The following is a 15,101-nucleotide window of genomic DNA, read 5'->3' on the forward strand; positions in this document are numbered from 1 at the left end:
GTGACTTACTGAACAATACAAAGTAATCTGAACATTGAGAGTTTTGTAACATTGAATCATTAGAATGTCTTTTATCTAATCTGAGTAAGGCATTTACTCAGGCTTGAAGATAGTGACCATGTTGTTGCACTCTGTTTTCAGAGGTGTTTTGTGTACCATGCCTATTGAAACCTGTTGCGTGTTTGTCAGTATTGATTATATCTTTTCTCACATCAGCTGTGTGTTCTCTTTAATGTTTTCCAGCGTCGAGTAGAACAGCCTCTTTATGGTTTAGATGGCAGTGCAGCAAAGGAGGCCTCAGAAGAACAGTCTGCTTTGCCCACCCTCATGTCAGTGATGTTAGCAAAACCGCGACTTGACACGGAGCAGTTAGCGCCACGGGGAGCTGGCCTCTGCTTCACTTTCGTCTCTGTAAGTAGAAGGCTACCTGCTTAAAGATGCTTACTCTTCTGGATTTCTAGAGAGGATGTTTTCTGTTCTTTCATTATTGGAAAATGTTTTCAATTTAAAAATTTAAAAATTTACTTTGAAAATTATGTGTATATTGGTATGTCTGTGTGGGTATACACACATGTGTGAGTGAGTAGCCAGAGTCCAAAAGATAGTTGTTAGAGCTCCTGGAGCTTGGAGGTGGTTGTGAGCCATCCAGCATGCATGCTGGGAACTAAACTTGAGTCTTCTGTAAGAGCAGCACAGCTCTTACCTACTGAGCCATCTCTCCAGCTCTTCTTTATTACTTCTTAAAGGCATGGTTCTTCACTCAGTCCCTGGGGTTGAACCTCTCAAGAGAGGCTGCTCTGCCAAAGTCTTGAGTATACGTGGGGAGGAAAATGTGATCTTAGGTTGACAAAAGGTAAAAAAAAATCAGATTCCGTTTCAGACAAAATTTCATCTAACTGAAGACTCACTAAATTCTACCTAACATTTATGCAGGGTAATACTTGAATAGTGTAATGTTATTCTTTCTGTGGGCAGGCATTAGATGAAGAGGGTATTCCCCTGTATATGAGGATGGTCACTCTCCTGTCTTCTCACTCTTGAGTATTATATAGTCCTTTTTGAAAGGACTGTTCTTCTTTAATTATTATTTAAAAATATGTACTTTATGTATGTGAGTACACTGTCACTCTCTGCAGACACACCAAAAGGCAGGGCATCAGATCCCATTACAGATGGTTGTGAGCCACCATGTGGTTGCTGGGAATTGAACTCAAGATCTCTGGAAGGGCAGTTACTGCTCTTAACCACTGAGGCTTCTCTCCAGACCAATTAAGGATTTTTTTTATTTATGTATGTGTGTATCTACATGTATATATGTGTACTAGTGTGCTGGTACCCCTGGGAATCAAAAGGGGATGACGGATCCCCTGGAGCTGGAGTTAGGTAATGTGAGCCTCCCTAGAGTGTGTGCTGGGGAATTGAACTCAAGTACTCTGTAGAGCATCAAGTACACTCACTGCTTAGCCATCTCTCTAGCTCCTCTTTGTCTCTCTCTTCAAGGAGTATGTATTCAGGTTGAGGGTTCAGCTTAATTGATAGAGTGTTTGCCCAGCATCCATGATGCCCAGGTTCAGTTCCCAGTACCACATAGAACTGAGCATCATGGATTGGTGCGTATATATTTGCAGTCACAGTGCCTGAGAGGTAGATGTAAGAGATTCATAAGATATAGTGATAATCATCAGTTGAAGGTGATCATTGAGTATAGTAAGTTTGAGGCCAGCCTGGGCTACATAAGAACTCTGTCTGTAGAATAGAGGATTTAAAATGGTTTAAAAACCATTTAAACATGGATTTAAATGGCTTAAAATATTGACTCCATGTTATTTACCATAATTTTTCTTAGTTTATGTGTTTTTGCCAATGGAGATGTGATGTACAAGTTGGCCCTGTTGCCCCTCCCCCCCCCATTCTTTTGAGACGGGCTCTCACATGGCAGCCTAGGTGGGCCTGAAACTCATCGTATAGCCCTGACTGACCTCAAAGTTAAGGCAGTCCTGCTTTAGCCTTTTGAGTGCTGGAGTTACAGGTATGTGCCACCTGTGGAATATCTATCACACCTGTCTGTCCAAAAAGAAGTTACCACCAATTCCATGTTCACCTCTTGGTCATTTTCTATAGTTAGAAGACTTCCTGGCTATATGTTCTATAGAGTATATTATAAATCATTAACCCATACTATCTGGAAAGGCAGTGGAAGTATTGGATATTTCAAAAATTTTTTTAAGTGTGTATGAGTGTTTTGTCTGCATGTTATGTGTATGTACCTGGGCTTGCTTGGTGCTCACAGTGCCAGAAGTATTACAGATAGTTGTAAGTTACTTGATGTGGATGCTGGGTCCAACCTGTGTCCTGAAAGAGCAGCCGGTGAATATGCTTAACTACCGAGCCATCTCTGTTGAATATCTTAAGGAAGAAAATAAAAATAATGAAAGAAGCCGGGCATGGCGGCGCACACCTTTAATCCCCGCACTCGGGAGGCAGAGGCAGGTGAATTTCTGAGTTCGAGGCCAGCCTGGTCTACAGAGTGAGTTCCAGGACAGCCAGGGCTACCCAGAGAAACCCTGTCTCGAAAAACCAAAAAAAACAAAAAAAATAAAAAACAAAAAATAATAATAATAATAATAATAATGAAAAATAGCTGGGTTAGGGAATCATGAACTATTTTAAATACTTCTTGAAAGCTTGGTTGGAAGTTCAAGGAAGGAAGCAACCATACTTAAAAATGATCCTCTCAGACTGAGGAAGGTGGTCCTTTTGAAAGTATTGCTTTTGGAATAATGCATGTCATGTGGGCGTGGAAGAAGGGACACTGACCTAGTGGCCATCTGCTGACTGATAGATACCTCAGTCACATTGCCTTGATGTTATGATACTTTGCTTCAAATAGAAAAATATTTAAACAGGTTTTTTTAAGGGTTGTGAATGCAGGCACGCTGTCATATTGCTTCTTTTTCCCACAGACTAGCTTTTACAGATCTGTTTGGTTTTGGTTTTTTGCTTTTTTCCTTTGAGACAAGGTTTCTCTGTGTAATCCTGGCTGTCCTGGAACTCATTATGTAGACTAGGCTGGCCTCAAACTCATTGCCTGCCTCTTCTGTCCAGTGCTGGGACTAACAGAGTGTGCTACCACTCACTTCCTACCTCTCCATTATAGACCTGACTTTCATTGGCAAAACCATTTGTTCTCTTTCTTTTGCATGAGTTGTTTGCACATGTATGAATGCACACATACACTTTCGACTTACATGGAATTTAATCAGTTGGGTAGACTGGCTGGCCAGTGAGCTCTAGGGATTTGCCTGTCTTTCTTTACCCATCTTTCACTGTTTAGATTATGAGTGTGAATGTGCAGGCTGGGCTGTGCACACCTTTAATCCCAGCACTTGGGAGTCAGAGGCGGGTAGATCTCTGTGAGTTCAAGGACAGCAGGGCTACACAGAGAAAGTCCTGCCCGGCCTTTTATGTGGGTGCTAGGGATCCAAACTTGAAACTCAAATTCTATGGTTCTGTGGCAAGCACTCGCTAATTTAGTTAAATACACAGAATTTTGGTCAGCATTCTCACTATTCCCTGATGTAACCCAAAGGGGTATGGGATACATTTTTACTCTGTGTCCACTGTATGATGGGCATGTAGTTAAATACACAGAATTTTGGTCAGCATTCCCACTATTCCCTGATGTAACCCAAAGGGATATGGGATAAGGGATATGAGATGAGTACATTAAAAGGGCTACCTACTCAGTCCTGTCAGTACTTTTAGGCTGTCAGGCTGAGATAGACTATCCTTATGCTGCAGAGTAACCAAGAGATCATGTTGGAAGAAATATTTCAAACACACAAAACCTCCGTGCCAGGTGTTTTGATATACTTCTTTTTGTCTTTGCTTCTTAGTAATATAAAAAACAAATGTGAGGGCTGGAGAGATGGCTCAGTGGTTAAGAACACCGACTGCTCCTCCGAAGGTCCTGAGTTTAAATCCCAGCAACCACATGGTGGCTCACAGCCATCTATAATGAGATCTATCTGATGCCCTCTTCTGGGGTGTCTGAAGACAGCTACAGTGTACTTACATATAATAAATAAATCTTTAAAAAAATAAATAAAATGCTGTGAATTTGATGGGAGAAATTTAATTTAAAAAAAAAACAAATGTGAAAGAGTTAACTTTAATGTACAGCAAGTATTATATATAAATTAGTAAAGATAGGCAGGGAACAGAAGGGCAGAGATGGCTTCATGGGAAAGAAAAAGCCAAATGCCTAATAACTCAAAACTTAGGTCATAAAGAACTATATGCTTTTGTATTTTGAGACAGGGTCTCTCTCTGTATATTCCTGGCTGTCCTGGAACTTGCTCTGTAGACCAGGATGGCCTTGAACTCAGAGATCCACCCTCCTGCCTCTGCCTCCCGAGTACTAGAATTAGAGGCATGCACAACCATACTTGGCTAAGAAGATGACTTTTGACAGAGATTAAGAAATTTTACTTTGGGCTGAAGACATGGTTTAATGGGTTAAGAATACATACTGCTTTACAGAGAGCCTGGGCTCATAGTCCTCTGTAAGTCTAGTTCCAAGAGACCCAGTGCCCTCTTGAGGCCACAGAGGGTATCAGGCACATGGGCGGTATTCAGATATACATATATATAATACACTCATACATATACAGTAGAAATTAATAAATCTTAAAAAAATAGAAATTTGATATTTGTCTACCCAGGTTTTAGTTTAAAAACATTCACAGTTTTGTATTGACTAGAAATTAGTTGGTGCAATTATTTGGAGAAATTGATAATGCACTTGTGTTAAATTCATAAATATTTGGGTTACAAAATCTGTTCCTGCAACACTACAGAGATAATTGTGAGGTTTTTGTTTGTAGAGATATTTAGTTTATGTGTATGAGTGTTGTACCTGCCTGCATGTATTTGTACCACATGTGTCTGGTGCCCTCAGAAGTCAGGAGAAGATGTCAGTTTTCCTACTGAAGTTACAGATGACTGTGAGCCACCTTGTGGGTGCTGGGAACCAAATCCTTTGCAAAAGTACCAAGTGCTCTTAACTGCTGAGTCAGCTCTTGTTTGTAATTACAAAAGTCTGAAAGCAGTTTTCCTTCACTGTGTTCCTAAGTGTATGGCTTCCACATTGCTAAAAGATCTAGAGATCAGTGGTCAGAGCTTACCCAGCACAGTTTATTAGCCCGCACACACTTAGCTTGACCTATATTACCGTGTTTCCTTGCTTCTGTCTCTACACACTGGAATGTTGTAGAACTCAGGCTGAAGATTCTTTTATCTACCTCCATTTTCCACTTAATCTCACCTAGTTTGACATTAAAACCTGTCACCTGTGTGCAAAAGACTTTCAAGATTCTATCTGTAGTCAGATCTCTCTGCCCTGAGTTCTAGACCTGTATAGTCAGTCGCCTCCAGTCAGTGGTACCTTCTTCTTTTTCTGTCCAAGTGTATCAGCTTTCAAAGTGCTTTGGCAGTGTGACTCCCCACTCAACACTCACTTCTGCAGTTTTACATATCTGAGTATTGTCTGTTCTTCCTCTATTTCTGCCTTAAAAACATTTATTCTTATCTCTTCACATTTAACCCCACATCCAGAGCAGTAAATATTAATGATCTTACCTTCAGAATATGCCCTGAATTCCTCTACTTAATTCTACGCATTATTGCCACTGTAGCTGAATTTTTTATCCCCCTGTTGAGATTTCAGCCCGTCTCCTTGCCTCTGTTTGTTCTTTTAGTTTCCTCAGTAGTACCCATTACTACTGAACCCTAGTCCATATGTGCCATCTCTGTTTCACAAGTCCTTAAAATGGCCCTGCATACCTTGTTCCTGCCCCGTCCCTTGCTACTTTGCTTTTCTTACCAAGTCGCATTCAGACGGACTACTTTGTTTAAGTACTGCCAGCTTCATTCTTAGTTAAAGCCTTTGCACTTTTGAGGGTAAAGGTTTTAAAACAGTCTTGGGTATTTCAGGTTAGCTTTAAACTTACTATGTGGCCAAGGTTAACCTTGAATTCGTGTTCCTCCTGCCTCCACCTCCTAAGTGCTAGAGTTAGAGGTCTGTACCTCTATACCTAGCTCATACTTGCTCTTGCCTTAGCGTTCTCCCCCTAATATGTTAATATACCTTCTGTTCTCTGTTTCAATGAACTCTACTAGAGAAGCCCAGCTTGAGCACATTATACAATAAGTCCTCACTGCCTTCCTGTCCCCTAACCAGCTCTTAGGCCCCACTCTGTTGACTCATAGCAATAGCTTAGCTGCAGTAAAATGCACTGTGCCTGACTCCTTATTCTCTGCAATATCAGCTGTCAGGTCAAAACTGCGTAATCTATATCTCCAGTGGCCTGTGGAATTCACTGTGATAGGAACTCAATGTAATTACATGTTGCATCAATTAATAAGGGCATTCTTCATAAAGGAATTGGTAAAATGAATTATAATACATTTATATGTTGGAATGCCATACAGTAAAAGGAGTTTTTTTTGTGTGTGTGTATGTGTGTGTGTGTGTGTGAAAACTAGCAATGAAAACTGTCTACTTTTGTAAAAATAACAGACAATAGAAAATTCAGAGTCCGTCTTTTGTTTTTTGTGTGATTGGAATTAAATCATGCCTAATCTTTTTGGGGGATGGGCTGGGGTTGAAACAGGATTTTATTCTGTAATTCTGGCTGTCCTGGAACTCACTGTATAGACCAGGCTGATCTCTCACAGAGATCCATTTGCTTCTGCCTCCTGAGACTTAAGGTTTGTGCCACCACACCTGGCTAAGCCTTATCTTGTTAGGCAAGCACTCTCACTGAACTATATCCTAAACTCAGAGATAGATATTAAATTATTATGTAATCTCGTGTTTAACATAGGGATGTTACGTCATAGTATATAATCTTCTAAATTGTAAAAATGCTCCATTTGTACAATTCACAAGACCTTAAAACAATGGGGAAAATGCAGTCTTCTTTTGAGGCTCCCTGAGGAGATAGCCACTGCTGACAGATTGTATTTGAGATTTTCACCTTTACTTCAGATAATGTCTCTTATGTGTAATCAGTCAGTCAGTCAGTCAGTCAGTCGGTTCAGATAATGTCTCTTATGTGTAATCAGTCAATCAATCAATCAATCAATATTTACTTATTTATCCTCCTCCCTCCCTCCCTCCCTATTACCTACCCATCTATTTATGAGACTGGGTTTTTCTATGTACCCCTGGTTGTCCTGCAACTCACTCCATATACCAGACTGGCCTTGAATTCAAAGATCTGCCTTCCAAGTACGAGGATTAAAGGCATGCCTTACCACACCCAATTGAAAATGTATTTATAGTTCATGTATTTGAGTGTTTTGTCTTCATGTATGTCTGTGTACCACATGCATGCAATGTCTGCAGAAGAAAAAAAGATATTGGGGGCTGGTGAGATGGCTCAGTGGGTAAGAGCACCCAACTGCTCTTCCAAAGGTCCGGAGTTCAAATCCCAGCAACCACATGGTGGCTCATAACCATCCATAACAAGATCTGACTCCCTCTTCTGGAGTGTCTGAAGACAGCTACAGTGTACTTACATATAATAAATAAATAAATAAATAAATAAATAAATAAATAAATCTTAAAAAAAGAAAAAAAAGATATTCCCCTGGAACTGGAGTTAAAGGTGGTTGTGAGCTGCCATGTGGTGCTGGGAGTTGAACGCAGGTCCTCTTAATCACTGAGCCACTTTCCCAGCTGTAACAATCTTTAAAAATTCCATTTTCAGGCTGAGAGGGATGGCTCAGCAGTCAAGAGCACTGACTGCTCTTTCAAAGGTCCTGAGTAAGTTCAATACCCAGCAACCACATGGTGGCTCACATCTGCAATGGAATCCGATGCTCTCTTCTGGTGTGTCTGAAGACAGCCACAGTGTACTCATATATATACTCGTGTGTGTGTGTGTGTGTGTGTGTGTAAAAAATTTTTTTTAAGTTCCATTTTCCCCACTATGAAGGAGTCATTTAACATAATCTTGTTTTTTACCCAATCTTTTCAGATGCTCATGTGTATAAATTTGTCATTTTAGCTATAATTGAGACTTTGTTATACAAATTATTCTAAGACCTGAAAACAATTAAGGAACATTATAATATTACAATTGTTTCATTGTTGGGCATTACAAAAGCCAAATGATTTTTATTGATTCACTGAGAGAAACAGTTGTAGTTACTGAATTAGTTTTCATTGAATTAAATAATTCTTGTTGTCAAGGTCTAGTGGATCTGTTTTTTACTCGTTGTCTGTATATATGTCCATATGAGTACATGAAAATGCTAGGGTTGATAACTGGGAAGTCTTCCTTGATTCTGTTTCCACCCATCTGTCTGTCTGCCTGTCTGTTTATTTTTGAGACAGGGTCTCTCACAAGATTGGCCAGTGAGCCTCCAGTATCCTCCTGTTTCTGGCCCTAACACTGGGGCTACAGACATGTTCTGCCTAGCTTCTTCACGCTTGCATGGCAAACATTCTACCCACAAAACCATCTCTCCAGCCTTTTAAAACTCTTAATGCCAAGCTACTGTTTCTTTGAAAGCTCCTTTAAAACTAGGTAGGTATTTTCTCTTTTAAAAAAAAAACCTGTATATGAGTGTGGTATGTATACAGAAGGATACACTGCTACACCTAGTTTTTTGTATGAGTACTTAGGGCATGAATTCAGGTCTTTATTTCTGTATGCCAGGCATTTGACTAAGAATCCATTCCCTCACTGTTCTCCTTTCCGTCTTTTGTTGTCATTTTAAATTTTAATAAAATAGATATATAGAGTACCAAGTCTATCAGTCATTGTTGGTAATTTTTTAAGAAATATTTTCAGTAAAAATCTAGCATTGGGGCTAAAGAGATGTCTCAGTAGTTGAGCACTAAATGTTTTTCCAGAGGACCTGAGTTCAATTCTTAGCACCCACAAAGGCAGCTCACAACTGTCTGTAACTCCAAGATCTGATACCCTCCCACAGGCATACATGCAAACTAAACACCAATGCACATAAAATAAATAACATTATTTTTGAAAGATCCAACACCAAACTACTGTAACATTTCTATACCTGCAGAATTCCCATCTTTCCCAATATTCTGGGAAATTCATTTTGAGAAATTGAAAAATTACCGAACAGTGGAAAACGGTAAGACAGTATCACTATATACAACAATTGAGAATTAGCCATTACCATCAAATATTTATTTTCATTTTTTAAGAAAAATGTATGCTTATATAGAAAGTTGAAACCCCACCTCCCACACTCCCTTTCGTTTTCCACTTATACAGGGCATCACAGGAGGTTGAACTGTATCATTCTCACATATCTTCTAATATATATATGTATGTATATCCATCACCATACAAAGTCCTAAGCTTCATGAAAGAAAATTTATGTTCATGAAAGTCATTGTAACCCTTCAGTCTAGGCTCATCCCCCAGCTCCCTACACACACATTGTTTTTGGACATCTTTTTTGTTTAGTGGATCTCTTGTGTTGCGCTTTACAGAGACATATGTGGTATCTCATCTTAAGAATTTTCCATTATGTTCTTGGCAGGCGGTTCAGTATTTCCCAGTATTTATTTGGCTACCCTAAATCGATCCCAGGTAAATTTCCTGGTATCTGTATGCTAATACTCACAAGCTAATTTAGTGTTTCAAGAAATGTTTCCCTGTCGTAGCTTTTTCATGTTCCACTTCCAGTCTTCATATATCTTACTTTTACTTTTCTGCATAGTTCATGGAATGCTTTTCTTCCTGCAAGAACAGTTTACTCCCAAACAATCTTGGTATTCCCTTCTCTCCGGTGACATTGCCTCATATTCTAAATTCTAGTAAACAAATTGGTTCTTTCTAAATCCATTCAGTTCTCCTGAATCAATATTAGACCCACCATGTTTTCCCTTGGTCTGTGCTTTAGATATGTTTCACTGGTCCCTCAAGTCTTGATGTCACTCTGTGTATTGTCATTTTCTCCAGCTTCTGTTCAGACTGACTTTTCACTTCGTCACCATCTCTTGACTTGCTTCAGTGCAGTTTGCTAGCCTTCAGTCTAATGTAAAGATACAGGTGCTTGGAGAGAAGAGTGTGCCTAGCATACATGAGGCTTGGGTAAATCTTTAGCTCCACTTGGAGTAATTTATTTTAATATACTTCTTGCCTTGGTGCCAAATGGACCCAGAGGCTGGGCAAAGACCACAATGTTCCCCTGGCCCTACTTAAAGTGTGTAGCTTAGGCCCCATGAGCTCACTGTCTAGCAAGGATGACCTTGAACTTTCAATCTTTTTCCTCTTCATAAGTATGGCATTTATAGGTGTGCAACACTACTCCTTGTTTATACAGATTTTTTTTTCAACTGTATCTACCACACTTTATTTTAAAATTTCCTCTTCCACTTAGAAAATGACTTCACAGATTTAAATGTGTACTGGGATTAAAACATTGACACCCCAAGAACTGATTCATCCATAATTGAAGCTGGATCAAAGACAGATTTTTTTTTTTTTTTTAAGATTTATTATTCATTTTATATGAGTACACTGTCTCTGTCTTCAGACACACCAGAAGAGGGCATCTGATCCCATTACAAATGGTTGTGAGCTACCATGTGGTTGCTGGGAATTGAACTCAGGATCTCTTAACTGCCATTTCTCCAGCCCTGTACAAAGTTCAAAAATTCCCCCTCACTCGCATTAATACTAAGAATACAAATTAAGCTCTTTTACATGCTTAGAAAGTTTTAGTTGTCAATTTTAATTTTTTAAATTTGTGTGTGTGTGTAGTATGTGTTTGTATATCTTTGTGCACATGTGTATAAGAACATGTAGAGGCCAGAAGTAAGTGTTGGGTGCTTTATTGTATAACTTTCACTTTATTTTTTTGTGACAGGGCCTCTCACTGAACATAGAGTTGAACAATTGCCTAGACTGGCTGTTGAGCGATTTCTAGGGATCTGAATTCAGCAAGCATTTTCACTGAGCCAACCCTTTTCCTGCTCAGTTTTACTTTTTGTAACGACTTATCTTTATTTTAAATTATGTATATATGTGTATGTGAGAGGTATGTATACATGAGTACAGGTTCCTAGTGGTGTCAGCTGCTCTGGAACTGTAGCAAGCTGTCCTACATGGGTGCTGAGAACCCAACTCACACTCTCTGGAAGGGCGTACCATTAACTCCTAAGCCATGTCTTCAGCTTTATTTTATTATATTTTTGATTTTTCCGGTCAGGATTTCTCTGTGTGTCCCTGGCTGTCCTGGAACTTGCTCTGTGGATCAGGTTGGCCTCTAACTCAGATCTGCCTGCCTCTGTCTGGCTACAAATATTTAATTTTTGAGGTAGGAAATTGGCTCAGTATCCACTTCATCAGATGTGGCAGATAGTTTTCTCTTTTCTTACATGTTCTGGGTTGAGACGGGGTCTTAAACATAAACTTAGTCCAAGCTGGTTTGGAATTCATGGCCTCTGGCCTCAGTAGCCTAAGTATTGCTTGCTTCAGCTTCTTTTCTTTGATTATTGTAATAGCCTAGTAAATTTGTGTTCTGTGTCATCATGTGTGCATGTGTATATGCTGGGAATGACCCTAAGTCTTGGCACATGCTAAGCACATGCTGTACAACTGAACCCTACTCCCAGTCCTGGCTCCATGACTTCCTGTGCATGGAACATTAGTAATACAACCATTGTTTTTGGTGTCCCTGTTGCTGTGGGCTTTATTTACTCTTTCATCAATTGATAAGGATTTGGATTGCTTCCAATATTTGGGTCTTAGAAATTATATTGCTGTAGCATTCATATGAAAGCTGATTCTGTATAGGTACATGTTTTCACTTCCTTAGGTATATGTTCAGAGATGATATTACTGGGTCATTTGGTAGCTACTTTTGAGGAATTGACAGAATTTTTTTTTTTCCTCCCATAGCAGGGACACCACTTCACATTCCCCATCACTAAGATACTTTTCCTTAACTTAGAGAGTACATTGTGGTTTTCATTTATATCTCACAAGTAAATACTTTGTTTTATTTGGTTGTTATAGTTATTAGTCATTTATGTATCTTTGGTGAAATATGTACTGGATTCCATTGCTCAGGGGAGAGGTGATAATTGTGTGTGTGTGTGTGTGTGTGTGTGTGTGTGTGTGTGTGTGTGTGTGTGTGTGTGTAGGAGTGGAAGGGTGGATTCTGTTCTCTCCTGCCATGGGCTTTGGGCATGGAACTTTTGTTATCAGGCTTGGTGGCAGGAACCTCTACACAATGAAGCAGCTCACTAGCTCCCCATTCCCCACTCCTTTCTAAATTCAGGTTACCTTTAGTGTTGAAATATAAGAGGGTTTTCTAATAGTCCAGTTGAAGGCCCTTTCCAAATATTCCTTTAACATATCAGCGGGCAGAGGGCTCTTATTCTGTGTTGTGTCCTTCCTCGGGTGCTGCTCGTAATTGAACTCACAACTTAATGCGTGCCTAGCAAACCCCTCTGCTGTATCTCTAGCTGCACATGGGGTCTTTTGAAGAACAGAAGTTAAGTCCAAAATATCCATTTTCCCTTCTGTTATTTATGCTTTTGGTTATACCCAAGAAGGCATTATCTAATCCAAGGTCATAAATTTTTATTTCTATACTTTCTTCTAAGTATGCTATATTTTTAGCTGTTGCATTTAAGTCTGCCATATATTTTGTTTTAAATTTTGGGTGATTTAAGGAAAAGAATTTACCTTTATTCTTTTGTGGGTAGGTATTTAATTACTTACCACAGCACTTGTCACAAAGACTATGTTTCCCTACTGACTTAGCATGTTACCCTATCAAAAACCAGTTGACTGTAAATGCTGTGAGCTTGCTTCTGGACCATCATTTTACCTTACTGATACACATGCCTCTTTCTATAGCAGCACCCCGACCTCCACCTCCAAGATAAGCCCATCTGAGTCTTGAGCTCCTGATTCTCCTATTTCTGCCTCTGGGATTGATGGCATTATAGTTATAATCTCGCCCCTTCCTCTTTCCCCTGAAATAGGGTCTCATGTACCGGGCTATCTATGTAGCTCAGAATGACCTTGAACTTCTTAGTAGTCCTTCTGCCTTTACCCTCCAAGTACCGGAACTGTAGCATGTACCACTATGCTTAGCTTGTGTGTGGTCATTTAGCTTGTCTTTCTTAAGTTTATTGTTCTTGGCTTTTTGTTGTTGCTATTGTTTGTTTGAGTTTGAGAATTTTTTTTTTTTTTTTAATTTTTTGAGACAGGTTTGTCTGTGTAGTTCTAGCTATGCTGAGGACCAGGCTGGCCTCGAACTAAGATCCACCTGCCTCTGTTTCCTGAGTGCTGGGTTTAAAGACGTGCACCACCATTGTCCTGTGGGTTGTTTTGTTTTTAAGAGATGCTCTCATGTATTCCTAGTAACACTGAATGAAAACGACCTTGAACTTGTGACCTTTATCCTCCCATAAACTGAGTTTACACACAATAGTCAACAGTTTATTCCAGCAAATATTTATTGAGTGCCTACTTTTTCTTTCACTGTTGAGTAGTGAGCCTTGGGCCTTGTACTTCCTAGGTGAGTGCTCAGTAACTGACACATTCACACTTTTCAGTTTCTTCCTTTTATTCTGATACAGGGGGACTGAATTGCCTAGATTGCCTTGAAGTTGTGATTCTCTTGCCTTGGCCTCAAATAGCTAAGATTATAGGCCTGTACCACCAGATAAAATTTACTTTTAATTATAAACTCCCTTTAAGTAGACTAGGGTGTGGATTGTGTTCATTTCCCTTGCCCATATGCTAATAGTTCCTAACCCTGTGCGGAGGCATTGCAGGTACTCAATAAATTGTTATGACATGAATATATAAAAGGGACTGTTTGTAGACCAGGTATAGACACCTGCAATCTAGGCACACAGAAGGTTTTAAGTTTGAGTTTAGCCAAGGATATGTAGAGAAACCCTGTCTTTCTATATATTCTAATATATATATATATATATATATATATATATATACACACACATACATACATACTAGATATAGTCTGTATATTCTATAAAAATAAAAACAAAAGACTGTGATCTACTGGGCAGTGTGGGGAGAAATGGCTCAGTGCTTAGGAGCATTGTTGTTCTTTCAGAGGACCAGAGTTTAGTTTCAGGTATCTATATTGGGCAGCTCACAAACACTTGTAACTCCAGGATCCCAGAATCTGATAGACACATCATCATCATCATCGTCATCATCATCATCATCATTGAAAGCGAGGCCTAATGAAATGGCCTGCCTTAAAAAGGTCACAGCATAAGTCCCTAAGAGAAATTATTTGTGTGAATTCTTTAGCTTGTTAATAATTGTTATGAATGCACACAGCCCAGGGTCTCGATGCTTCATTTAACTAGCTTGATGACTTTTCATAAGTGCTAGGTTTCACTTAAAATTTCTTTATGTGTAAAATAAAAATAATAATCATCACTTTAATAGAAATTTTTGTGCATATGTATGCATGTTTGTATGTGTACACAGGTACCTATGTTGGTACATGTGGAGGCCAGAAATTGATATTGGATGTTGTTCCTTAATTATTTCTCCACCTTTTTTTTTTTTTTTTTTTTTTTTTTTTTTAAGATAGAAGGAATAGAAGTTGGGGAAGTAGAAGAGGAGGAAAATGTTAATTTCAGCCTATAACTTGTATATATTCTTTTATTATTGCTCATAATACTGTGTTAGATATAACTATTACCTACTGAGCAATCACTTTAAGCTAAATGCTTTACTGAACCTGGAGATCACCAGTTAGCTAGACTGATTGACAAGCTCTGGTTCTAGATGTCTCTTTTTGTCCACTTCAGTGCTAGGATTATATGCACACACTGCCGTACTCTGCTTTTCCATAGAGTGGTGGTGATCTGAATGTTTAGTCCTTGTGTGTGCATAGCAGGCACTTCACCAACTGAGTCATCTCCCCAGCCAGCCTGATGTGTGTTTTGAGACAAATTCTTTCTTTCTTTCTTTCTTTCTTTCTTTCTTTCTTTCTTTCTTTCTTTCTTTCTTTCTTTCTTTCTTTCTTTCTTTCTTCTCCCTCCCTCC

The 15,101-nt window shown here is 39.2% G+C and overlaps 1 protein-coding gene across 8 annotated transcripts in view; it reads left to right on the forward strand.

Moving 5' to 3' along the window:
• Tlk2 (tousled like kinase 2) overlaps positions 1–15,101 on the forward strand; it is a 97,218-nt gene that overhangs the window by 36,182 nt on the left and 45,935 nt on the right. For all 8 annotated transcript variants that reach the window (XM_029545709.1, XM_021212103.1, XM_029545712.1 and 5 more), the window contains one exon: positions 244–411. In XM_029545709.1, the coding sequence (XP_029401569.1) occupies positions 244–411 (168 nt within the window). The remainder of the gene's footprint in view (positions 1–243; positions 412–15,101) is intronic.

This window comes from Mus pahari, chromosome 14, assembly GCF_900095145.1.
Source record: "Mus pahari chromosome 14, PAHARI_EIJ_v1.1, whole genome shotgun sequence".
NCBI classification, from domain to species: domain Eukaryota; kingdom Metazoa; phylum Chordata; class Mammalia; order Rodentia; family Muridae; genus Mus; species Mus pahari.